Raw genomic sequence first — 27204 nt, 5'->3', positions numbered from 1 at the left:
GAAAGATACCTTGATTGTTTGTTGAGTCTTTCATCTGTTCAAATACCATGATAGTTTCACTACTTTCATATGTAAATCACAAAACCTTTTTTTTAAAAGTTACATTCTCAGGTTACCTGTATGGTGGCACAGTGGTTAGCACTGCTGCCTCACAGCGCCAGAGACCCGGGTTCAAATCCCTCCTCGGGCAACTGTCTGTGTGGAGTTCGCACATTCTCCCACTGTCTGCGTGGGTTTCCTCCGGGTGTTCCAGTTTCCTCCCACAGTCCAAAAATGTGCAGGTTAGGTGAATTGGCCATGCTAAATTGTCCGTAGTGTTAGGTGAAGGGGTAAATGTAGGGGAATGGGTGTGGGTGGGCTGCTCTTCGGAGAGTCGGTGTGGACTTGTTGGGCCAAAGGGCCTGTTTCCACATTAAGTGATCTAATTTAAAAAACACTAACGATTGGTGTCAGCCAGACAATATGTTGAAGGTGTTAGCACCGCCCCCCGTGTTCCCTGTCTGTGCTATAATGTTTAGACTGTTTCTAATCTAAAAAGTGAGTTGACAAGAGTCTTACATGAATTCATGCAGTTTTTGAGCAAAGTACAATGTAACTCTGCAAGTTCAAATTCACCCAACACACGTGTGCGTGTACATGCATGCGTGTGTACATGTATAGTGCAATGGTGGTCACCTGTAATGTGACAGGAACCCAAGGTCCCGGTTGAGGCCCTCCCTATGGATACGGAACTTAGCTATCAGCCTCTGCTCGGCCACTTTTCACTGCTGCCTGTCCCAAAGTCCGCCTTGGAGGATGGTCACCCGAAGGTCCGAGGTCGAATGCCTTGGACCGCTGAAGTATTCCCCAACTGGGAGGGAACACTCCTGTCTGTTGACTGTTGTGCGGTGCTCATTCATCCGTTGCCATAGCCTTTGCTCGGTTTCCCCAATGTACCATGCCTCAGGGCATCCTTGTCTGCAACATATAAAATAGACAATGTTGGCTGAGTCACATGAGTACCTGTCACATACATGGTGGGAGCTGTCCCCACGTGTAATGGTGGTATCTATGTCCACACTCTGACACGGCTTGCAGCGCCTACCGTGACAGGGTTGTACGGAGTTGGCCTGAAAGCCAGGCAGCTTGCTATGAACGATGATCTGTTTGAGGTTTGGCAGTTGGTTAAAGGCAAACAGTGGAGGTGTGGGGAAGGTCTTGGCGAGGTGCTCATCCTCATTGATAATGGGTTGCAGGTCACGAAGAACACGGCGTAGTTTTTCAGCTTCTGCGAAGTACTGGACAAGGAAGGGTACCCTGTCAGTTGCAGCATGTGTCTGTATCCTGAGGTCATGACAGTTCCCTTCTGAAGCAAGTTGGAACTGGTGGCTAATGAGTTGAGCATTGTACCCCGTTCTTGTGAGGGCATCCCTGAGTACTTCCAGGTGTCCATCACATTCCTCCTCATCTGAGCAGATCCAGTGTACACGTAGGGCTTGTCCATCGGGGATGGCTGTTTTTATATGTTTTGGGTGGAAGGTGGAGAAGTGTAGCATTGTGAGGTTGTCTGAGTTTGCGGTAGAGTGTGGTGCTGGGGTGTCCCTCCTTGATGGAGATGCACATGTCCAAGAATGAGACAGATAGTCGAGTGTAGTCCATGGTGAGAGTTTGATGGTGGGATGAAACTTGTTGATATCACTGTGTAGTTTTATCAGTGACTCCTCGCAGTGGGTCCAGAGGAAGAAAGTGTGGTCAATGTACAGTGTAGAATGGTGTATAATGTTGGTTGGAGGTCCTGGGTAGAGATGAAGTCTTGTTCAAACCTGTGCATGAAGATGTTGGCATATTGGGGTGCAAATTTGGTTTCCATGTGTCTGGATGAAGAACTGGTTATCAAAGGTAAAGACGTTGTGATCAAAGATAAAGCAGATGAGTTGTAGGATGGTGTTTGGAGATTGACAGTTGTTGGTGTTGAGTACTGAGGCTGTTGCCGCGATGCTGTCATTATGGGAGATGCTGGTGTAGAGTGCTGAAATGTCTATTGTAACGAGGAATGTTCCCGGTTCGACTGGTCTGTGGGTGCTGAGTTTCTGTAAGAAATCCATAGTGTCGCGACAGAAGCTGGGGATCCACTGTACAATAGGTTTCAAGATGCCTTCAACATAGCCGAAGAGGGTCCCATTGCCTGATACGATGGGATGTCCTGGTGTATTGGCTTTATCTTTGGAAGGCAGTAGAAGTCGCCTACATGAGCAGTACATGGAAAGAGGACACGCAGAGAACTCTGAAGGATTGGATCCAAAGTCCTGATCGATGTGTTTAATTCACGGGTGTGTTCTTTGGTCGGGTCAGCTGGTAGTTGCCTGTAGTGTTCCTGGTTGTTCAGTTGCCAGTACACTTCCTTGCAGTAATCTGTTTTATTCTGAATTACGATGGCTGGTATCTTTATCTGCTGGTTTGATGACAATGTTGTGATTGGTTTTGAGAGCATGGATGGCGTTGCATTGTGAATGGGTGATGTTTTGCTCTACCTTAGGAGAATGGCTGATGAATCTGGCATTTATATATTTCCTGACAGTTTGAGTATACATGTCAAGCCCAAGGCAACAGCCCTCTGGTGGGGCTGATAGCTAAGTTCCATACCCATAGGGAGGGCCTCAACCGGGACCTTGGATTCATGTCACACTACAGGTGATTACCATTGCACTATATACACACACACACACACACACACACACACAGAGACATTCCTACACACACACACTCCTATTTACACACGCGTGTACAGACACTCTCACACACACACGCATGCATCGTCTCACAGACTTAGACACTCTACATTCACATACACACACATATACACTCACTCTCACAACCCCCCATCCCAGACCGAGACAGGCAGACACATATACATATACACATTTATATTTGTGGGGTGAATTTGTACTTGCAGAGTTACATTGTACTTTGCTCAAAAACTGCATGAATCCATGTAAGACTCTATTAACTCACTTTTTAGATTAGAATCAGTCTAAACATTATAGCACAGACAGGGAACACAGGGAGCTAACACCTTCAACATATCTGGTTGACACCAATTGTTACAGTTAACCTGAGATTGTAACTTTTAAAAAAAGGTTTTGTGATTTACATACGAAAGTAGTGAAACTATCATGGTATTTGAACAGATGAAAGAACAAACAGTCAAGGTATTTTTCAAAGTATAATTTCAGTTACATCACATGGTCAATTTTTGCTATAAAAATGTGTCTTACAATTGTGTCCTCCACAACCACCTGATGAAGGAGCGACACTCCGAAAGCTAGTGCTTCCAATTAAACCTGTTGGACTGTAACCTGGTGTTGTGTGATTTTTAACATCATTCTAACGTGATTGACAAATTGGGAACACTGTTTCTAAAGGGCAAACTTTTAAAACTTGTGTTGGCTGTATTGCAATTATATCATCAACACTTGAAGCATGACTCTTCTATCGTGTGGGGTTGCACAAGAATGCAACTATAGCATTATTGAAGAATTACCTGTAAAGTTGCAGGCAGTCGGTCAGCTCCATTGGCTGGCCAGCTGGTTTGCGATAGAGTAATGCCTATGATTGAGTTTGATTCCCACCCCAATTGATATCACCCTGAAGGTCCCAACCTCTTAACTGTACCCCTCATCTAAGACATTGTGACCTTGAGGTGAAACTCACTACCAATCGTCTCTCTCCAATGAGAGAGTGCTGTCCTTTAGTCGGCTGGATCGAAGGCACAGCATGCTTCTGGAGAGAATGGTGCTTTTTTGTGTGTTTGCCTTTGGAATACCTACGACATAATCTTGGGCTGCGTATCTTCTGCGAATAAAATGGTAAGTTGCCTTCCAGTCTGTTAGTTTGATGGGTGAGATTGGGTGAAAGGAATGTATTTAACAACTGGTGGCAATGTTTTCCAACCCACTTGGAAATTGCCTAGCTTCCAACTCAGCACCTTCTTGAAACAGAAATAAAGCAGTAGGGACAAAGCAGATCAAACCCACATCCCCAAAACTTAGGGCACTTTGCCGAGGAAGTTTAACATTGCAAATAAAACAAAAATAATGGAAATACTCAGCAGGTCTGGGAGCAGCGGTGGAGAAAGTTAAAATTTAAGGGCAAGGATCTTTCTTCATAACTTGAGGGCTGGGGGGGGGGAAGAAACCCAGAAACATCATTTTTGCCTATGTACATTCAACACATGAGGCCTCGTACATTATTAGGAATAAACCATTACCAAACAGAAATGGCCATGCTCAGACAACTCTTCAAGAATTTGGGGAACTATTTACATCCTCCAATCTTAATTTATCAGAATTCACTTTTTTCCATCCTGAAGACAGTCAGTCAGTCATTGAATCAGACACTACAGAAGAGCCCATCAAGTTAGCACTGGCAAAAAAAACTTTAAATCGATGCTAGCCCCATTTTCCAGCACTTGGCTCATAGCCTTAAATGTCATGTCATTTCAAGCGCTCATCTAAGTACTTCTTAATGTGTGTGATCTTTCCAACCTCAACTACCCTCCCAGACACCAAAGTTTAGATTCCCACCACCCACTGGATTAAAAACATTTACTTCAAATCCCCTCTAAACCTCCTGGCTTTCACTTGCAAATTATGTTCTCTTACAGGTGGGCGGCTCGGTGGCACAGTGGTTAGCACTGCCGCCTCAGAGTGCCAGAGACCCGGGTTTAATTCCTGCCTTAGGCAACTGTCTGTGTGGAGTTTGCACATTCTCCCTGTGTCTGCATGGGTTTCCTCCCACAGTCCAAAATTGTGCAGGCTAGATGAATTGGCCATGCTAAATTGCCCGTAGTGTTATGTGAAGGGGTAAATGTAGGGGAATGGGTTTGGGTGGGTTGCACTTCAGCCAGTCGGTGTGGACTTGTTGGGTTGAAGGGCCTGTTTCCACACTAAGTGATCTAAGAAATCATCAACCCTTCAATCAAGTGGAACAGCTGCTTTCTGTTCAACTGCTCATGCCCTATAATCTTAAAACAACTCAATCAGATCCGTTCTCAGCCTCCTCTGCTCTAAAGAAAACAACAGCTTAGCCAGCCCCTCCTCACAGTTGAAGTGCGCCATGCCAGGAAACTTCCTGGTGAATCTCCTCTGTACACCCTCCAGGTCAACCATATCCTCCCTATAACTTGGTGATGAGAATTGCACACAGTACTCCACTTGTGGCCTAACCAAAGTCCAGTACAGTTCCTAAATGACTTCCCTGCTTGTTATTCTTATAATCTATGCCATGTTCCATATGCCTTAACTACCCGATTAAGCTGTCCCACCACTTCGAGGAATCCGTGAACAAGCACCCCAAAAGCCCTCTGTTCCTCTGAGCTTCCTAATGCCTTGTCATTCATTGAGTACTCCCTTGGCTTCTTCCTTCTTTTCCAGGAAGTCAGGAAAGAGGACTTAGAAGGGTCAACACAGTTAAAGTTTACACTATCCAGGACAAAGCAGCCTCTGATTGTTACTAGTGAAGGTAGTGAATGCTTATGATGAATAGGGTGCCAAAGTATTGCAATGAGTATCACATCCTACAGTATGCATTGCAGCAAGTCACCAAAGCTCCTCTGACAACACCTTCTAAACTCATGACCACTATCACCCCAAAGATAAATGCAGATTCGTGGGAACACCACCTCCTCAAAATTCCCCACAAAGCCCCACACAATCCTGACTTGAAATTGGATTATTATTTCTTCTTTGCTGATGCTGGTCAAAATCCTGGAACCCCTGCTCTAACAGCACCATGGTGTCCTTGTCACTGTAGAGGCTCAGGAAGGCAGCTCACCTTTTCCAGGCCATTAGGGAAGGGCAATAAATGTGGACCTAGCCAACAATGTCTGCATCCGATAAATAACAGAAAACCTTTCTTAAAAGCCAAACAGACAACCTTCAATGTATTCTAGTTATCACCGTTCTCTGCTCATTTCATTAAAAAAAAATCAACAGGATCAACCAAATACTATCTGCTTTTTGTTACTCAGGACTAGCTCTCAGGAAGTGTGTATGGCTGTCATATTTGTCACTTTTCAATCACCCGCATTAAGAAAATTTAGAAGATGAAGGGAATCCCTTCAGTTACCATTGTTTTTCCCAACCTGAAATGAACGTCATCTTGCTACCAAGCCTGTCATGACCATGGATCATGACCATGGATCATGACGCCAGATCACAGATAGACATGTTGAACTTTAATTACATGTTTTTCCAAAAAAGGACATAGAACCAAAGATTGAATGAGGAGCTTATGCTCGAAATGTCGACTCTCCTGCTCCTCAGATGCTGCCCGATTAGGTGTGCTTTTCCAGTACCACACTTGTTGACTCTTACCTCCAGCATTTGCAGTCGTCATTTTCTCCTCCCTATCTCTCCAGTGTCATTTTCCAGTAGTCCAATGCCCACTTTTGTCTCTCTTTTGCCCTTTATTTAAAGAAACACTCACAGTCTTCCTTTATATTACTATTTCACCCTCATTTAATTTTCTTCCTTGTTATTTTTTCCAGTTGCCCTCTGTTGGTTTTTGTAAGCTTCCCAATCCTCTGGTTTCCTATGCCCCTCACATTATATACTCTTTTGCTTTTACGCTATCCCTGACTTCCCTCGTCAGCCATGGTTGCCTCATCCTCTCTGCACCATGTTTCTTTTTCCTCGGGATCAATCTCTGTTGTGTCTCCTCAATTACTCCCAGAAACTCCTGCCCTTGCTGCTCCCCTGTCTTTCCTATCAGGCTCCTCTCCCAGTCGGTTCTACCCAGCTCAGCCCTCATGCCTCTGTAGTTACCTTTATTCAGCTAGAATACTGTTAACTCTGATTCTACCTTCTCCTTCTGAAATTACTCTGCAATGTGAATCATATTAGGATCACTTCACCTTAAGTTCCCTCAGCCAATCTGCCTCATTGCACAATAAAAATTCCAGTATTGCGTTCCCTAATCGGCTCCGCCACAAGCTGCTCCAAAAAAACCATCTTGTATACATTCCAAAATTTCCTTTTCTTGCAATCCACGACCAATCTGATTTTCCCAATCACCTGCATATTAAAATCCCCCACGATCACTGTAACTTGGCCTTTCTTACAGATTTTTCTCTTTGTGTATCTTGAGCCCCAGCTCCTGACTTCTGTTCAGAGACCTGTACATAACTCCAACTATTTCGTTTTTTACGACTGATTTAATTTCATTTCATATTTAGAAGGCAATGCCACCCCGTTTGCCCACCTGCCTATCTTTTCAATAGAATATATATCCTCGAATATTCAGCTCCCAATCCTGATCCCCTTGCAGCTTCGTCTCCATAATGTCTACCAAGTCGTACCTGCCACAAACTCATTTACCTTACTCCTTAAACTGCGTGCATTCAGATATAATAGCTTCAGTCCTGTACTAACCATCCCTCTTCTCACTGTTGTTTGTTTGTCCAGTGTGCTTGAAGTTTGATTGCTAATCCTTTCCAAACACACAAATCCTTTTGTGTCTGTGCTGGAGATTTTAATAACCTCTCCCGAGTTCTGTACTCTTACCTCCTCCTTAAACTTGGGCTTTCGAATTTCCCCTATAACTCAGTGGTGTGACTGTCACCTGAAACACAGCACCCAGGTAAGTCTCCCTCTCCCTGATGAGAAAGCTTGTAGCCTTCCGTGTGACACATCTGCTACAGGATATGCATGAAAGTGCTTGACCACGGTGGGTGGACCCATTTTTATGAAGAGTTAAGGATATCTTAAATATCAATGGATCAGTGTAAATAAGGTGATAACACTTATGCATTTGTGGAATGTGTGACAGTACTTCTTTTGATCCAGAAGACTGGAAGCTGCGCATATTTTACAGTTGGGAGGTCAGATAACTGCATTTCTGGTTTATACTGAAGGCCCTTAAGAAAAGTCATACTAAATAGGAAAAGAACTTGCAATTTAATAAGCTGAGTGGAATATGCACATAATAGAACAATTCTGATACATCTTTATGTGTACTACACTGAGCAGATTTGAATTTATGAAGCTCAGCTCCGTAATCCTGACTGTTCTGGAATGTGAATGTCTCATTACCCTTAAAAGCTAGGAAAACACAAAGGTTGAAACTGAGATGGTAAGAAAGTTGGAAGATGCTCATACGTGTTGGGGGTGGGGGGGGGGGGGGGAAGAGAGAAGGGATGGAGAGACGAGATGGAAACTCTTGTGGTCTGATTTGAGTGCACAGTTGCTTGTCATAGATTGAATGCTTCTGTTTTGTTCCCTGGAGCTCGAAATCTGGGAATGTTATGAATTTAATGTGCATATTGGGAATCTGAGACGATTTTTTTAAAAAAGCCATGTCGTAGGACAATGGTACTGGGCATGTTAGCTGAGCGAGGTTACCTCATGACCTTTTCCACATAGTTTAGACGAGTCTCTTATTATGACGTACTGTTACAAGGGAAGCTTATCTCACCAAGGCAATTGGCCTGGCTTGATCAGGGTTTCTCATTTTGATGTGCATGTAGCCTAATTTGTCAAGTATACTCAGGCCTGTCAATTAGTTTCTCTTCCTCTACAAACTTTTGCCATTTTATTGTAGCTTATCTGATTAAGGACATGGGTATTTTTGTAATCTCAGTACCAATTTATGTATAAAGACAGCTTGTTTGCAAGAATAAGGGGAGTAGCCTGAGCGAGCTCTTGGGGGTAAGAGCTGGCACTGCTACTCTGCTATGGTTTAAAACCTTAGCTAAAGCATGGCTTGTAGGTATCTATGTTATAGTGTAACATTGATAGATGCCATTGATAAATAAAGGTAATTTGAAGTGTAAGAGTTTTATATTCCAGACTACCACAGAGTACGATCACAGGGATGAATCAAAAGAGGCTTACAGGTCGAGTCTATTACAGATTCCCCTGAGCCATCTTTAATAGATACTTTATTAATAGATAATTGACACTGATGTGTCAATGTTTGAAGCTCACACTCCAGCTCATCGACTCTGGGCCGAGCTTTCTCAGGAACCATTTACTACAGATGTGATCACTGGGAATGACAATGGGGCTCAACAGCTTCCGAATCATGCAGAAATAACGCATCGTCTGACCCTCCATCCTTATCTAATTTAATTAATTTTGAATATTTCAGAATTTTTTTTTTACTCTTTTTATATCTCTGCTTATTTTCTCAATCTGAATGCAAGTTGTAACCAATAACTTCACGATGCAAATTAACATACATTCACCCTAAACCCATTTGACAACATTTGGCCCATATCCCTCTAAACCCGTTACTAATCATTTACCCATTCAGATGCCTTTTAATGTTGTAATCGTACCTGCCGTGAGAATGTGTACAGGGTATAAGTTCTGAGTTTTGTGAAACAAGAAGTTCAGGTCTAGAGTGGTGCTGGAAAAGCACAGCAGTTCAGGCAGCATCCGAGGAGCAGGAAAATCGACTCTCTGCCTTCTGTCAGACAGCCAATCCTCAATCCATACCAGTAGCTCACCTCGAATACCATCGGCCCTCTCCTGCTCCTTGGATGCTGCCTGACCTGCTGCGCTTTTCCAGCAACACATTTTCAGCTTTACTTTACTGGTCACAGCTTTGAGTGTAGGAGTTGGGACGTCATATTATGACTGTACAGGACATTGGTTTGAGGAAATTAGAAAGCAACAAGTTCCACTTTTACTACTTTTTCATGACATATTGGGAATTCAAGCATTCCACTGCTAAAAGGACTCACTGCACTATCGAGTGCATGCCTGTCCTCTTACACAATGAGCAGGGACATCACAGCAGAGGTTGGCTGACTCCCAGAGAACAGAATCCTCTGGAACCATACATGTGGATTTCACTTGCAGCCTCAGGCAAAGGAGTTTGCCCTCTTTAGACAAGACTGATTGCCTTGGCCATAACCTTATTAACTGCCTCATGTGCCCATTATCATGCTTCCCCTACCTATTAACATCAGCATGTGAATCCAGCAATGAGAACAAAGTAAAGTCCTTCTGTTTAAATCTCTATCCAACAACATATGATTATGAAGAACACAATAACCAGCCCCTATAAACCATTCGCTAGTTATCACAGGAAGTCGGCAATCACCGGGCACTGCAAAACTGTAATTACCTGTCTTAAACAATGTGACAGCAATCAACCGTGTGACTTGTCGACCTCTATTATTCCTTCAAAACATACCGCCTTCGTGTGGAGGGCAGAGATTCGTTGAGAATTGCCACCACATGTAGGCTAACAACTCCTTTGGTGTCACCGAGAATCTCTTGCCAGCTGCCCGCTAATAAAACATCTACCACTGTACTGAAACTTGTGTCATCCAGATTTGTGGAAAAGTTACTTCAACAGGTTAGGCCACTTTTGGACTACTGTGTGCAATTCTGGTCTTCTTCCTATTGGAAGATATGGTGAAACTTGAAAAGGTACCTGGGTAACAGTTAGAGGTGGGAAGGGGAAGAAGCAGGCAGTGCAGGGTTCTCCTGTGGTCGTTCCCCTAAAAAATAAGTATGCAGCTTTGGAAACTGTTGGGGGGGACAGCCTTGCAGGTGTAAGCTGCAGTGAAGGGGTCTGTGGCTCTGAGATTCAGAAGGGAAAGGGGGAGAAGAGGAGAGCGCTAGTTATAGGGGACTCTCCAGTTAGAGGGACGGACAGGCGGTTCTGTGGACATGGGCGAGACTCTCGGATGGTTTGTTGCCTCCCGGGTGCTAGGGTCCGAGACGTCTCGGACCGTGTCTTCAGAATCCTTAAGGGGGAGGGTGTGCAGCCAGAAGTCGTGGTACACATTGGCACCAACGACATAGGTAGGAAGATGGGTGGGGAGGTCATTCAAGAGCTCAAGGAGTTAGGCTGGAAGCTAAAAGCTAGGACAGACAGAGTCGTCATCTCTGGGTTGTTGCCGGTGCCACGTGACAGAGAGGCAAAGAATAGGGAGAGAGTGCAGTTGAACACGTGGCTGCAAGGATGGTGTAGGAGGGAGGGCTTCAGATATTTGGACAATTGGTCTGCATTCTGGGGAAGGTGGGACCTGTATAAACAGGACGGGTTGCACCTGAACCAGAAGGGCACCAATATCCTGGGGGGTAGGTTTGCTAGCACTCTTCGGGGGGGGTTTAAACTAATTTGGCAGGGGGATGGGATCCGGACTTGTAGTCCAGCAAGTAAGCTAGCTGTGTGTCAGGATGTCCAAGACTGTAGGGAGGCTGTGGAGAAGGTAGCACTGACAGGGACTACTTGCGGACACAGAGATGGGCTCAAGTGCGTATACTTCAACGCAAGGAGTATCAGAAATAAGGTGGGTGAACTTAAGGCGTGGATCGGTACCTGGGACTACGATGTTGTGGCCATCACGGAAACATGGATAGATGAGGGACAGGAATGGCTGTTGGAGGTTCCTGGTTACAGATGTTTCAGTAAGATTAGGGAGGGTGGTAAAAAAGGAGGGGGGGTGGCATTGCTAATTAGAAATGGTATAACGGCTGCAGAAAGGAAGTTTGAGGGGGATCTGCCTCTGGAGGTAGTATGGGCTGAAGTCAGAAATAGGAAAGGTGCAGTCACCTTGTTGGGTGTTTATTATAGGCCCCCCAATAGCAGCAGAGATGTGGAGAAACAGATTGGGAAACAGATTTTGGAAAGGTGCAGAAGCCACAGGGTCGTAGTCATGGGCGACTTCAACTTCCCTAATATTGATTGGAAGCTCTGTAGATCAAGTAGATTGGATGGGGCGGTGTTTGTGCAGTGTGTCCAGGAAGCTTTTCTAACGCAGTATGTAGATTGTCCAACCAGAGGGGAGGCCATATTGGATTTGGTACTCGGTAATGAACCGGGACAAGTGGTGGGCTTGTTAGTGGGTGAACATTTTGGTGACGGTGACCACAATTCTGTGACTTTCACCTTGGTTATGGAGAGAGATAGGTGCGCACAACAAGGAAGATTTTACAATTGGGGGAAGGGAAATTACGATGCTGTAAGACAGGATTTGAGGAGCATACGTTGGGAGCATAGGCTGTCAGGGAAGGATGTGGTGGAAATGTGGAACTTTTTCAAGGAGCAGATACGACGTGTCCTTGATATGTATGTACCGATCAGGCAGGAAAGAAATGGTCGTGTGAGGGAGCCTTGGTTGACGAGGGAGGTTGAATGTCTAGTAAAGAGGAAGAAGGAGGCTTACATAAGGTTGAGGAAACAAGGTTCAGACAGAGCAGTGGAGGGATACAGGATAGCCAGAAGGGACCTGAAGAAAGGGATTAGGAGAGCTAAGAGAGGGCATGAAAAATCCCTGGCGGATAGGATCAAGGATAACCCCAAGGCATTCTATGCGTATGTGAGAAACCTGAGAATGACGAGAACGAGGGTAGGTCCGATCAAGGACAGTGGTGGGAGACTGTGTATTGAGTCGGAAGTGATAGGAGAGGTCTTGAACAAGTACTTCTCTTCAGTATTTACGAACGAGAGGGACCGTATTGTTGAAGAGGAGAGTGTGAAACGGACTGATAAGCTAAAAGAGATACCTGTTAGGAAGGAAGATGTGTTGGACATTTTGAACAACTTGAGGATAGACAAGTCCCCCGGGCCTGACGGGATATATCCTAGGATTATGTGGGAAGCAAGAGAGGAAATTGCAGTACCGTTGGCAATGATCTTCTCGTCTTCACTGGCAACTGGGGTGGTACCAGGGGACTGGAGAGTAGCAAATGTTGTGCCCCTGTTCAAAAAAGGGAATAGGGATAACCCCGGGAATTACAGGCCAGTTAGTCTTACTTCTGTGGTAGGCAAAGTAATGGAAAGGGTACTGAGGGATAGGATTTACGAGTATCTGGAAAGACACTGCTTGATTAGGGACAGCCAGCACGGATTTGTGAAGGGTAGGTCTTGCCTTACAAGTCTTATTGAATTCTTCGAGGAGGTGACCAAGCATGTGGATGAGGGTAGAGCAGTGGATGTAGTGTACATGGATTTTAGTAAGGCATTTGATAAGGTTCCCCATGGTAGGCTTATGCGGAAAGTCAGGAGGCATGGGATAGAGGGAAATTTGGCCAATTGGATAGAAAACTGGCTAACCGGTCGAAGGCAGAGAGTGGTGGTAGATGGTAAATATTCAGCATGGAGTCCAGTTACAAGTGGAGTTCCGCAGGGATCAGTTCTGGGTCCTCTGCTGTTTGTAATTTTTATTAATGACTTAGATGAGGGAGTCGAAGGGTGGGTCAGTAAATTTGCAGATGATACAAAGATAGGTGGAGTTGTGGACAGTGAGGAGGGCTGTTGTCGGCTGCAGAGGGACTTAGATATGATGCAGAGCTGGGCTGAGGAGTGGCAGATGGAGTTCAACCCTGCCAAGTGTGAGGTTGTCCATTTTGGAAGAACAAATAAGAATGCGGAATACAGGGTTAATGGTAGGGTTCTTGGTCAGGTGGAGGAACAGAGGGATCTTGGGGTCTATGTACATAGATCTTTGAAGGTTGCCACTCAGGTGGATAGAGTTTGTAAGAAGGCCTATGGAGTATTATCGTTCATTAGCAGAGGGATTGAAATCAAGAGTCGTGAGGTGATGTTGCAGCTGTACAGGACTTTGGTTAGGCCACATTTGGAGTACTGTGTGCAGTTCTGGTCGCCTCACTTTAGGAAAGATGTGGAAGCTTTGGAGAGGGTGCAGAGAAGATTTACCAGGATGTTGCCTGGAATGGAGAATAGGTCGTACGAGGATAGGTTGAGAGTTCTCGGCCTTTTCTCGTTGGAACGGCGAAGGATGAGGGGTGACTTGATAGAGGTTTATAAGATGATCAGAGGAATAGATAGAGTAGACAGTCAGAAACTTTTTCCCCGGGTACAACAGAGTGTTACAAGGGGACATAAATTTAAGGTGAAGGGTGGAAGGTATAGGGGAGATGTCAGGGGTGGGTTCTTTACCCAGAGAGTGGTGGGGGCATGGAATGCGCTGCCCGTGGGAGTGGTAGAGTCAGATTCATTGGCGACCTTTAAGCGGCATTTGGATAGGTACATGGATGGGTGCTTAATCTAGGATAGAAGTTCGGCACAACATCGTGGGCCGAAGGGCCTGTTCTGTGCTGTATTGTTCTATGTTCTATGTTCTAAGATTTACAAGGATGTTGCCAGGGTTGGAGGATTTGAGCTATAGGGAGAGGTCGAATAGGCTGGGGCTGTTTTCCCTGGAGCATAAGAGGCTGAAGGATGATCTTATGGAGGTTTATAAAATCATAAGGGGCATGGATAGGGTAAATAGGCAAAGTTTTTTCCCTGGGGTCGGGGAGTCCAGAACTAGAAGGCATAGGTTTAGGGTGAGAGGGGAAAGATATAAAAGAGACCTAAGGGGCAACTTTTTCACACAGAAGGTGGTATGTGTATGGAACGAGTTGCCAGAGGAAGTGGTGGCGGTTGGAACAATTGCAACATTTAAAAGGCATCTGGATGGGTATATGAATAGGAAGGGTTTAGAGGGATATGGGCCAAGTGTTGGCAAATGGGATTTGATTAATTTAGGATATCTGGTCGGCCTGGACCGAAGGGTCTGTTTCCGTGCTGTCCACCTCTATGACTACGACACTAGGCCCTCCAGTTTTGGACTCCTCCACTGTAGGATAAAGACCCTGACTATTCACCTATCCATGCCCCTCATGATTTTGATTAAACTGCAAAGGTCACTTCTCAACCTGCAATGCTCCAGGGAGAAAAGACTCAACCTCCCTATAACTCAAACCCTCCATGCCCAGCAACAGCCATTAAACCTTTCCTGCACCCTCTCAAGTTGAACATCTTTCCTATAGAAGGGCAACCAAAATTGTACGTAGTTTTAGTAGTGTCCTCACCAATGTACAGCCTCAACATGACATCCCAATTCCTGTACTCAATGTTCTCCATAGTAAATATTGATACAAAATATTAATTTAGCATGGATGTAGGTTTGCTTGCTGAACCGGGAGGTTTGTAGTCAGACGTATATCACCATACTAGGTAATATCTTCAGCCTATTAGTTTTGTTTGTTGTCTGTATAGGGTCTTTCAGGTTCATTAGCTGCTGTTCTAGTGTGTTGGTGGGTTTGTGGGCTACCATAATGACAAGGAGCCTGAGTAGTCTGGCAGTGGATGACACTTTTGTTATCACTGAACGAAACAAATTAGAGAGGAAACTTTCAAGACCATCAATAATACCCTTACCGGCATAAAATTCATTAAAGAGGAAAACATCAACAAACTGCCATTTCTAGATGTCGTAATAAAATGAAAAGCCAATGGGGAACTTCAAACCAGCGCCTACAGGAAAACAACATACAGACCAAATATTGAACCAAGAGAATAGTCATCCCAATATCCACAAATTAAGCTGCATTAGAACATTATTTCAACGAGCCACCACTCTCTGCAGCGCAGAGGAAAATAACCAGTGTATTAAAAAAGAACGGGTACCCAATGAACTCAGTCTGCCGGTTTCTCAGCAACGAACCCAAACAAGCAGATAAAACACTGTCCAGAAACCCTAGCCACTTTCCCCTACATCAAAGACATCTCGGAAATGACTGCCAGACTACTCAGACACCTTGGCATCATGGCAGCCCACAAACCCACCAACACACTAAAACAGCAGCTAATGAACTTGAAAGACCTGAGACAGACAAGCAAAACTAATGTCATTTACAAAATACCGTGCAAGAACTGTAACAAACACTACATTGGACAAACAGGCAGAAAATTAGCCACCGGGATACATGAACATGAACATCCACAAAAAGACATGACCCATTCTCACTAGAATCATTACATACGGATGAGAAAAGACACTAATGCGACTGGAACAACACATCCACCCTAGGACAAGCCAAAGAGAGACACATGCGAGAATTCCTAGCAGCATGGCATCCCAACTGGAACTTAATCCACAAACACATTAAGTTGGTTCCCATTTAACACCCCCTGAGAAAAAGAACAGGAAATGACATCACCTTAGGAAATTATGTCACCACAGAAAATAACATCATTAACCCAAGGAAACTCAAACACAAATAGAAAGCAGGCTACAACACCAGTACTTTACCTGGAGGCTCACTGAAGATGTTACCTAGTATGGTGTTGAAACGTCTAAAAACGAACCTTCAAGCTCAGCAAGCAAACCTACATCCAGAACCTCAACCTGAGCTACAAATATTCTCAAAACCTGATTCATTTAGTATCTCACCCATCTCGTCTGGTAGTACACAGATGGTCACATTGAATTTAGGGGTTTCTGTTGTCTTCCTAGGTACTCTTTTGCCTTTAGCATACTGAGAGAATTTCTTTGGGTTCTCCTTCACTCCATTTGCCAAAGCGATCTCATGTCCCCTTTTTACCCTCCTGAATTCCCTCTGAAGTATACTCCCACTGCTGTTATACTCCTACAGAAATTCACTTGATCCCAACTGTCTCTACCTGATATATGCATACACCACATATGGCTACCTGACCTGCTGCGCTTTTCCAGCAACACATTTTCAGCTCTGATCTACAGCATCTGCAGTCCTCACTTTCTCCTCAAATGAATGTGCCTAACTTGGAAAAAACATCTTACTTCACCACAGCCTCGACATCTCTCGTCATCCAACATCCCTGGACCTATCAGCCTTCTTCGTTACACTCAAAGGAATAGGGCCTCAGAATGTTCCTCTCTTTTTAAAAGCCTCCCACTTCCCAGTTGTTCCTTCTCCTCATGCAAACAGCCTCCCCCAATCAACTTTCGGAGGTTCCTCCCTAATACCATCAAAATTGATCTGACTCCAATTTAGAACTCAATCCTTCTCCAGACTATTTTAAAACTAACAATGATCACTTGCCCCAAAAGTGCTTTGATAGCATTTTTTCTTCAGAATATAATATGGTGTGGTAAAAAAAACCTGACTGAAAAATGCTTCAAGTTTAAGTATAAACAAACATCACAAATCTGTGATCATAAATGAACCCTCCTTCCAACTGTGAAAACAACAACCATTCACCACTACTGTGTCATTCAGCCAACTCTGTATCCCTTCTGCTACAATCCCTTTTATTGCACGGATTTTAACTTTGCTTACAAGCCCGTTGTGGTACATTTTCACACAACACATTTTCCACGGAAACCTTCTGGAATCATCATTCTTGTGGGAATCCTCCCCCATTATAAACTCAAATTCTTCTGCCTACACCCATCCCAATCATTGCCAAAGTCCTCACTGACAGACAGACACTCCCGACCCTCAAATGAATGTGCTGAAAATGCGCAGGTCAGGCAGCCTTCTTCAGGCTCATGCCCGAAACGTCGATTCTCCAACTTCTTGGATGCTGCCTGACCTGCTGCGCTTTTCCAGCAACACATTTTCAGCTCTGATCTCCAGCATTTGCAATCCTCACTTTCTCCTCAAATGCATGTGCCTAACTTAGAAAAAAATTTAACTTTCTAAAAATTAATTTACAGAATGTGGGAATCACGGGCTAGGCCTGCACTCACTGTCCTCTTCGAATAACCCCAAAGGTGTGGGTGAGCTGCCTCCTTGAACCACTGCAGCCCATGTTGTATAGGTACACCCACAGTGCTAGAAGGGAAGTCCAGGATTTTCACGAGTGACAAACAAGATATGTCAACATCATTCCAAATTAGGATGGTAAGTAATTTGAGTGGAATGTGCAGGCGGTGGTGTTCCCATAAGACACAGGAGTGGAAGGAAGGCCATTTGGCCCATCGGGTTCACTCTGCCATTGAATCGTGGCTGATGGGCATTCCAACCCCACGTACCTGCATTCTCCCCATAGCCCTTAATTCCTTGTGACATCAAGAATTTATCAATCTTTGCCTTGAAGACATTTCGCGTCCCGGCCTCCACTGCACTCCGCGGCAATGAATTCCACAGGCCCACCGCTCTCTGGCTGAAGAAATGTCTCTGCATTTCTGTTCTGAATTGACCCCCTCTAATTCTAAGGCTGTGTCCACGGGTCCTAGTCTCCTCGCCTAACAGAAACAATTTCCTAGCATCCACCCTTTCCAAACCATGTATTATCTTGTAAGTTTCTATGAGATCTCCGCTTAATCTTCTAAACTCCAATAAATACAATCCCAGGATCCTCAGCCGTTCCTCGTATGTTAGACCTACCATTCCAGGGATCATCCTTGTAATCTCTGCTGGACACGTTCCAGTGCCACTATGTCCTTCCTGAGGTGTGGGGACCAAAACTGGACACAGTACTCCAAATGGGGCCTAACCAGAGCTTTATAAAGTCTCAGTAGCACATCACTGCTTTTATATTCCAACCCTCGTGAGATAAATGACAACATTGCATTTGCTTTCTTAATCACTGATTGAACCAGCATGTTTACCTTTAGAGAATCCTCGACCAGCACTCCCAGATCCCTTTGTGCTTTGGCTTTATGAATTTTCTCACCGTTTAGAAAGTAGTCCATGCTTGTATTCTTTTTTCCAAAGTGCAAGACCTCGCATTTGCTCACATTGAATTTCATCAGCTATTTCCTGGACCACTCTCCCAAACGTTCTACATCCTTCTGCAGCCTCCCCATTTTGTCAGGACTACCTGCCTATCCACCTAACTTTGTATCATCGGCAAACTTCGCGAGAATGCCCCCAGTCCCTTCATCCAGATCATTAATATATAATACGAACAGCTGTGGCCCCAACACTGAACCCTGCGGGACACCGCTTGTCACCGGCTGCCGTTCCGAAAAAGAATCTTTTAGCCCAACTCTCTGCCTTCTGTCAGACAACCAATCCTCAATCCATGCCAGGAGCTCACCTTGAACACCACGGGCTCTCACCTTACTCAACAGCGTCCCATGTGGCACCTTATCAAAGGCCTTTTGGAAGTCTAGATAGACCACATCCACTGGGTTTCCCTGGTCTAACCTACTTGTCACCTCTTCAAAGAATTCTAACAGGTTTGTCAGACACGACCTCCCCTTACTAAATCCATATTGACTTATTCTAATCCGACCCTGCTCTTCCAAGAATCTAGAAACCTCATCCTTAACGATGGATTCTAGAATTTTACCAACAACCGAGGTTAGGCTAATTGGCCTATAATTTCCCATCTTTTGTCTTGATCCTTTCTTGAACAAGAGGGTTACAACAGCGATCTTCCAATCATCCAGGACTTTCCCTGACTCCAGTGACTTTTGAAAGATCTCAACCAACGCCTCCGCTATTTCCTCAGCCACCTCTCTCAGAACTCTAGGATGTAGCCCATAGGGGCCAGGAGATTTATCAATTTTAAGACCTTTTAGCTTTTCTAGCACTTTCTCTTTTGTAATGGCAACCATACTTAACTCAGCCCCCTGACTCCCTTTAATTGTTGGGATATTACTCATGTCTTCCACTGTGAAGACTGACACAAAGTACTTATTAAGTTCTCCAGATATTTCCTTATCTCCCATCACTAGGCTTCCAGCATCAGTTTGAAGTGGCCCAATGTCTACTTTTGCCTGTAGCTACCTGCTACCCTTGTCCTTCTAATGCATAAGGGTCATGGCTTTGGAAGGAGCTCTCAAAGGAGTCTTGGTGAGATTGTACTGTGTATCTTGTGCATGATAAAACTGCTGCTACTGTGCTGAAGGTGGTTTATGGGTGCCAATCAAACAGACTGCTTTTTCCTGGTCGATGCCAAACTTGAGTGTTGCCAGAGCTGCAACCATCCAAAAAAGTGCAAACATTTCATCTCACTCCTCCTCGGTGTTTTGTAGGTGCTGGAGAGATTTTAGGCTATCAGGTGGTGAGATACTCACTACAGAGGATTCTTCACATTTGACCTGCTCTTGGAGCAACAGTACTTATGTCCCTGGTCCAGTTCAGTTTCTGGTCAGTGGTAACCCCCACATGTTGACTGTGGGGGATACAACAATGCCAATGTCATTGACTGTCAAGCAGAAATATTTGGCTTCTCCCTTGTTGGAGTTCATCAATCTTGCCATTTATTCACCTAAACCTGAATGGGATCCAAGTCTTGGTGTATTTGGACACACACTACTTCATTGATTATGCAAATGTAACCCCATTGCAAAATATATTCCATAACTTGACAAACATTTTAGAAATTTGAGTTTATGAGCAAAATGGCAACGCAAAAGGTCTCAAAACATTTCTTTACATCAATACTCTGAAACACTTAGATAGGAAATTCTGCTAGGTGTTAGCACTGGTGAATATATTCAAGTCTTGAAACAGTAAAGATTGCTGTGCAGCAAAGAGCTCATGTTGTAATTCCCAACTATTTCCAGCATGAATTTCCATATTTCTAATGAAAACCGCTGACAGTTCCCATGCACCCTGAAAGCAAACTCCCCAGTTACTTGTTACTTGACAAATGTATACGACGTTCTCCCACTGTAAATACAGACACAATAAGAATCATGAAAATAAACAACTGAATAGATCATTTCTGAATCCAAACAGCTTCCAGTCTTCAACATCAAGTGGTATATTTCTGGAAGCAAAGCACCTGGAGATGTCACAAAGATGAGACAAATGGAAGTTGCCTCTTCCCTATATTTTTGACTCCCATTTGCCCATATGTATCCCTCAAAACAAAAACAAATGCAATCTAGAACACATTATATGCTGTCATTTAAACACAGCCACATAAGTCTCAAATTGTCATGCATTTCCTGACAGCACTGAATAGCTCTATGGCGTCCTATTTGTCATAACAGTCCAACATTAACAAATTCACATGTTCAAATTCTTACCAATGCAATGAGAAAAATCAGACACAAAATATTCACTGTTTCTTTGAAATGCTCCAATCGGCACTTGTCCATTGATTTACTGTTTTTAACTTTAAACATTTTACCCACTTACCTCAGGATCTAAAAGCCGAAGGCTTGGAGGGTTTTTTTGTTCAAAACACGAACAATGCTGAAGAATCTAGTTTTCCTAGCATCTAGCAGCTTTTGCTCAAAGGCATTTGAAAACAAGTTAAAGTACAACTTAATAAAGATGACTTTTGAGGTTTACTGAAGGGGAAAGCTGATAAAGTGAATAAGCGAAAATGAAAAAAGTACTATTTAGCTACTGGTTTTAAACTAAAATATATTCAAGAAAGACTATTTCAATTGCTAATCTCCATTATTTAATGTGTTAGTGGTGTAAATCTAATTTAATTAACCCAAACACTTCGCAATGACCAGCTGTTTTTTTTAAATATACATTGTCTGCAGAAATACGGTATGTGCAGCTAATACCCTGCAACATATGCTGTAAACAGCATTAATGGATGGGAAAACCTTTGAGACAGCAATTCTCAACAAAAATGTCACTTGGAAAACGTGGGGTAATAAATGACAATACACAGGCACTTGTTAGAGGCAAATTATGTCTGACTAACTGCAAGGTCTTGGAGGAAGTGTTTGACTGAGAGGAGCAGGTTTGCAGAGAACTCCACCTCAGATAGTCACCAGCACCTCAGGAAGTGGGTGAATGGAGGAACCTCTGCAAGTAATCAGCAGCATCGAGAGGAGCAGGCAAGTTGAGGTCAATGCTGCAAGCAGTCAGCAGCACCTCAAGAAGCAGGGTTCAAACACAAATTTTGGAAGACATAGCGAACAGCAAAATTATAGGAATGCCATAAGGCGATTAGCTGGGAGAGGAGCAGCCAACAGCTGAGTAGAGCAGGAGCATTGCTCAGAGGAGGATAAATATACTGCATTCGATAAAACTCAAAATGAGATCATGCAAGTCATGAGTTATTGCAATGAAGAACTGAGAGTAAATTGCTGAAAATGAGAAAAAGGCAACTTTTTTCTAAACCAAGCTCATAATTACACATAAATTTGTCATTTCATTATTGATCAATTATTCAAACTGGAGTTTGAGATTCTATATTTACATGCGTCCCAGACAAAACAAATGAACTGTTAACGCCAACTTAAATAATTATCTCTCAGCCATCAGAGAGACTTGGCTGCAGATGACAAGATTGGGACCTGAATATTGAAGGGTAAGTTGCACTTAAGGAGACAAGAAACTCAAAACAAGTAGTCCTGGGATGGAGAAGATAGTTTCTTCAAAAAGCACCTTCTGGAGGCAACCAGAAAGCAGGCTATCGTGCAGCAAGACAGGATTAATAACCTCAATGAATGTATCACTTGGTAGCAGTGACCATAAAATTACTGAATTTTACATTCAGTTTGACAGCATATGTGGGTCCAAGATGTGTACTTTACAGTTTAAAAATGGCAATCGTGCCGACATGAAAGCAGAGTGAGCTAAGGTGAAATGGTCAAAGGAGTAGGTGGGAGTCTAATACTGATAGAATTAGATGAGTAATCCAGAACCTCAGGCGAGTGTTCGGGCAATATGGGTTTGAATCCATCCTTTGTTGTGAATTCAATAAAAATCAGGAACAAAAAGCTACCATAATGGCAACCACTTAATCACTAACAACTCATCTTGTTCAATAATCAACATGAAGAAAGGGAACAATAACTGGTCCATCCTTGTAACACCAAACCCACAGCAATGTAGCTGATTCTTAACTGCCTTCTGGCCAATAAATGCTGACCTAGCCAGAAACATCCACATGTTATGAACAATTAAAAGGATTGGTCAACAGTGAAGCATTGGCAGACATTTCAGAATAGATGCATTACAATGAGGATGGAAGCTTCCCAGGGAGGACCCAACATTCATTGTTAGCAAAAAAACAAAATTAAGATACTAACAATCCTAAAGAAACACTTATTTAGGGAAGGTGATATTAATTTTGCTGGACTGGGAATCCAGAGTCCTCAAGTAAGATTTGGGGACATGGATTTGAAATACAGCAGGGTAGATGGTAAAGTATGAATTCAATAAAAATCTGGAATTAAGCTCATGACAACCCTATAAACCCTGCTGATTATCTTCAACAACCATCTGGTTCACTAATGTCTTTCAAGGAAGGAAATCTACCATCCTTACCTGGTCTGGCCTACATGTGACTGCAGACCCACAGCAATATGACGACTCTAAACTACCCTATAAAAATTGAATAAAAATCCACTCAGTTCAAGGGCAATTGGGAACGGACAATAAATACCAACACAAACAGCAGCTCCACATACCATGAACAAATAAAAGGAAATCACAAATTTAGGTGCCAAGTCAGGAAACTTGGCAGAAGAAATTAAAGATTAACTAAGATTCATAAAGGGAAAAAAATTGAGGGACAAAGTTATTTGTAAATATAAAAACAGATTGTAAAAATTTCTAGAGATACTTTAAAAAAAGAGATCAAGTGAAATTAACCCTAGAGAAATTTCATCATGGAAAATAAGGATAATACAGGGATTGAACAGTTTTTTTAAAAAATGTGTCTTCAATATACAGGATGCAAGTAATATCCCAGAAATCGTTTTTAAAAATCAGGAAATGGAATAAATAGAAGAACTCAAATTATAATGACCAGGCCAAGTACAAACGTTGGAGCTATGGGGAGAAGTCCCTCAATCGTTTGATTCGATTCATTTTTGTCACATGTGCCGAGATACAGTAGAGTGAAAAGTATTGTTTTGCATGCTAAACAGACAAATCATACCTTACCTCAGTACATCAGGTACTAGAGCAGAATGCAGAATATTGTTTTCCAGCTACAGAAAATGTGCAGAGAGAAAGATCAACTCCCAATGTATGAGGGGTCCATTCAGGAAAGAAGCTGATTCTATTGGACTTCAGCCAATAGCTTCAAAGAAGTGGCTGATGACCAAGTGGATGCATTAGTTTTAACTTTTCAGAATTCTTTACATTCAGAGAATGCTCCATCAGATTAGAAAATAGTGAATGCAACTCCTTTATTGAAAAAGAGAGACAGTCAGTGCAGGAACTTACAATTAATTTGATATTTGTCTTAGGAAAGACATCCAAAGTCATTGTTAAAGACATTATGGAAAGGCACTGAAAAACATTCAAGTTAATCAGGCTCAGGTGAAATACTTTTCTGGAAGATATCATGTTTAACTGACTTAATGGAGTTCTTTGAAGTACCATTACAAAGAGATCTAAAAGGTCTGTTGTACATCTGATGAGTTGCCACAAAGCTTATGGTGGAATACGAAAGCTCATGGTGTAGTAGTATCATGCTGGCATGAAAAGCAGACTAGGTAGCTAATGGGAAAGACAGTTAGCATTGTTTTCAGGTTGGCAAAATGCAAGTTTGGTGTACTACACAAATCAATATTGGGACAAGTGTTTACAATTTACACAAATGCTTGACAAAAGGACAGATAATATGGTTGGTATATTTGCTGATAACATTACAGGAAAGGAGAATAGGTAGGAATTTAAGAGGACTTGAGGAGACTATAAAAAGATATAGCTAGATTAAGTGAGTGGGCAAAGATTTAGCAAACAGTGTCTTGTAGGAAAATGTGAAATGTCAGGTTTAGCAGGAAGATTAAAAAATATATTATCCAAATGGTAAGAGACTGCATTTGAGAAGCAGAGAGATCTGGATGTCCAAGTGCATGAATTGCAACAGCTAGCATGCAGATACATCAGATAATTTGGCAAGTTAAAAGAATGTCATCACTGACTGAAAGTAGAATTGAATACAAAAGTACAAAGGTATCATTTATCATTATCCTGTATCATTTATACAGGACAGTGGTAAAACTGTATCTGGAAAACTGCACAGTATTGGTCACCTCACTGAAGGGTGGACTTCGATATAATGGAACCTGTTCGGGGAAGGCTCACTGCACTAAAACTGAAATTAGTGGGGTGCCTTATGAGAAAAGAATTGCCAGCCTGGGCTGTATCTGCTGGAAGTTTACAAAAGTAATCCCACTTTAATGAAACATGTGATATCCCAAGGGACCTTGACATGGTAAAACTGTCAAGGATGTTTCCTCTGTAGTAGAATCTGGAACTGTTGATCAAAGCCGAAACATCAAGGGTGTCCTATTGAGACACACAAAGCAACTTCTTCTCTTGCAGAGTCAAGCCTTTGGAATGCTCTTTTCCTTCAAACAGCAATGTGGGCAGAGTCCTTGAATGTTTTTAAAAGCAGAGTTTAATAGAGTCTGGTTAAGTGAAAGGTTATCACTAGACAGGAAGTTTTGTTTTTGTAAGCACCACAGCTGTCTACACTTTCCAAGACTTCCAACAGTTCAAGAGACAGCTCACCATCATCTTCTCCTTTCCAGGTCAACTAGAGATGGGCAATAAATGCTTATCGAGTCAGCAAGGCTCATACCCCAGCAATGATTTAAGTCAAGCAGCAGTAAGGACTTCAATTGGTGGAGGAACTGAAAGTATAGCGTACTGTTCAACAGTCATCATCCAGACTGGAAAGAAGGAAATATATATTCTGCCCATATCCAAGATATTAATTTAAGGCAATGAACCCCTGGATTCCATACAACTTGCACATCACTTAGATACTAACATACCTGAATCCCTGGTCGGCTTTTTGGATTATTGACATTACCTGATATCAATTTACCTGAGTTTGCTGCACTTTCTACAATCATGTTGCTTTAGGATACTAAGTTCAAGAGGAGTCAGAAAAGATTTACCAAGACATTGCCAGGACTGAAGGGTTTGAGTCCACTGGCACGTCGGAAGAGGAGGAGTGATTCATAAAATCATGAGGGTACAGAGAAAGTGAATAGCAAAGATCTTTTCCTTTGAGTGGGGGAAACTTAAATTGACATGGATGATTAGATTAGGTTAGATTAGATTCCCTACAGTATGGAAACAGGTCCTTCGGCCCAAGTCCACACCGACCCTCCAAAGAGTAACCCACCGAAACCCGGTCCCCTACATTTACCCCCAAATAGTGCACCAAACACTTACGGAAAATTTTCACATGGCCAATTCACCTGCACATCTTTGGACTGAGAGAGGAAACCGGAGCACCAGGAGGAAGCCTACATTGCACATTCTCCCCGTGTCTATCTCCACACAGAGTCACCCGAGGCAGGAATCGAACCTGGGACTCTGGCTCGAAAAGGCAGCAATGCGAACCACTGAGCCATCATGCCACCCTAAGTTGGACCAAAGCATGTTTCCACACTCTATGACTCTTTAACTCTACATTACATTCCCCTACCAATGTTCCTAAATTCGATGCAATCTCCGTAGATTCAACAGATCTCCATGATATCAACGTATTCAAGGTCCCTGTAATCTCCATAGACTTGAAACGTTCTCAACACAAGTGCAATCGAACTCCATATTATCTCTATAGTCGATACAATTCCAGTATTGCTGTACTTGAACTCTGCAAACTATAGATTCCCCAATATCAACACAATTGAACTCCCTGAATTATCTATAAGGTACTCAAATCCCTGCAAGCTATACAAATTCTACACATTCTCTTGACATCGACGGAAACTTCTTGCAACCCTCTATAGATTCCGTTCACATCAATGATTGTGAACTCTATGAAACAGCTACAGATTATATACATTTCACCTGACGCCAATGCACCTGTCACTCTCTTCAAACTGCATATATTCTACACATTCCCCGGGGTGCTGAGGTCCCGCCAACGCCCTATATATTCCATACATTAGCTGCCAAGTCTATGTTTATGGGCTGACAGCCCCAGTTACCGGAGTACTCGGCGGCGGGTGGGCTGCTCCGTGGCTGCCTCAGAGGCTCCTGCTGCTGGATGCCGCTCTTCACGTGAACGCCGTTGCCCTGCACGATCGCCGCCCCGTTAGCGGCGGCAGCGGCGGCCCCGGGCCCCGTCCCAACCGCGGGCCCGACTCCAGGCCCCGAGCCCGGGGCCGCGCACAGCCCGTTCTCCTGAGCGCCGTCGCCGTGCCCCTGGGCCCTAACTCCGCCCGGGCCAGGGGCTTGCGGCCCGCTGCTGGTGGCGGTGGCGGCGCCGCCGCTGCTGCTGCTGCTACTACTACCGCCACCGCTGACGCCGAAACCCCGGCCCCGGCCGCGGCCCGCTCCCGGTGCCCGGTCGAAAGCGGCGGGTTTGCCGCCCTCCATCGTCCGTGACCGTTTGCCGCTTCAGACCCTTCCCCTCCCCCGCCCCTCTCCACACAGCCACAATCACTTCCGGCGGAAGTCGCTCGCGAAGGTCTCCCCTACCCCACCCCCCACAGAGCATCCGGCTCAAATCAAAACAAGCGGAAATGCGCAACAATGGGGTCAACTGCCGCTCCCGTTCGCCACCAACGAGCCCGAGACCAAGAGGTGACCGGGATGAAGGCAGAGTGGTCCTCCATCAGACCAGAGGGCCATGGCAGCG

At 43.8% G+C, this 27204-nt stretch overlaps 1 protein-coding gene across 1 annotated transcript in view; it reads right to left on the bottom strand.

Annotated features, from left to right (window-relative positions):
- Window positions 1-26976, bottom strand: part of paip1 (poly(A) binding protein interacting protein 1) — a 68219-nt gene extending 41243 nt beyond the window's left edge. The window contains exon 1 of the mRNA XM_072593187.1: window positions 26552-26976. Coding sequence (XP_072449288.1) covers window positions 26552-26942 — 391 coding nt within the window. The 5' untranslated portion in view covers window positions 26943-26976. The remainder of the gene's footprint in view (window positions 1-26551) is intronic.
- Window positions 26977-27204: the final 228 nt, after the last annotated feature.

Source organism: Chiloscyllium punctatum, chromosome 2, assembly GCF_047496795.1.
Source record: "Chiloscyllium punctatum isolate Juve2018m chromosome 2, sChiPun1.3, whole genome shotgun sequence".
Taxonomy (NCBI): Eukaryota; Metazoa; Chordata; class Chondrichthyes; order Orectolobiformes; family Hemiscylliidae; genus Chiloscyllium; species Chiloscyllium punctatum.
Note: the sequence above shows the minus strand (reverse complement) of the source record. Positions and strands in the feature narration are given on the sequence as shown.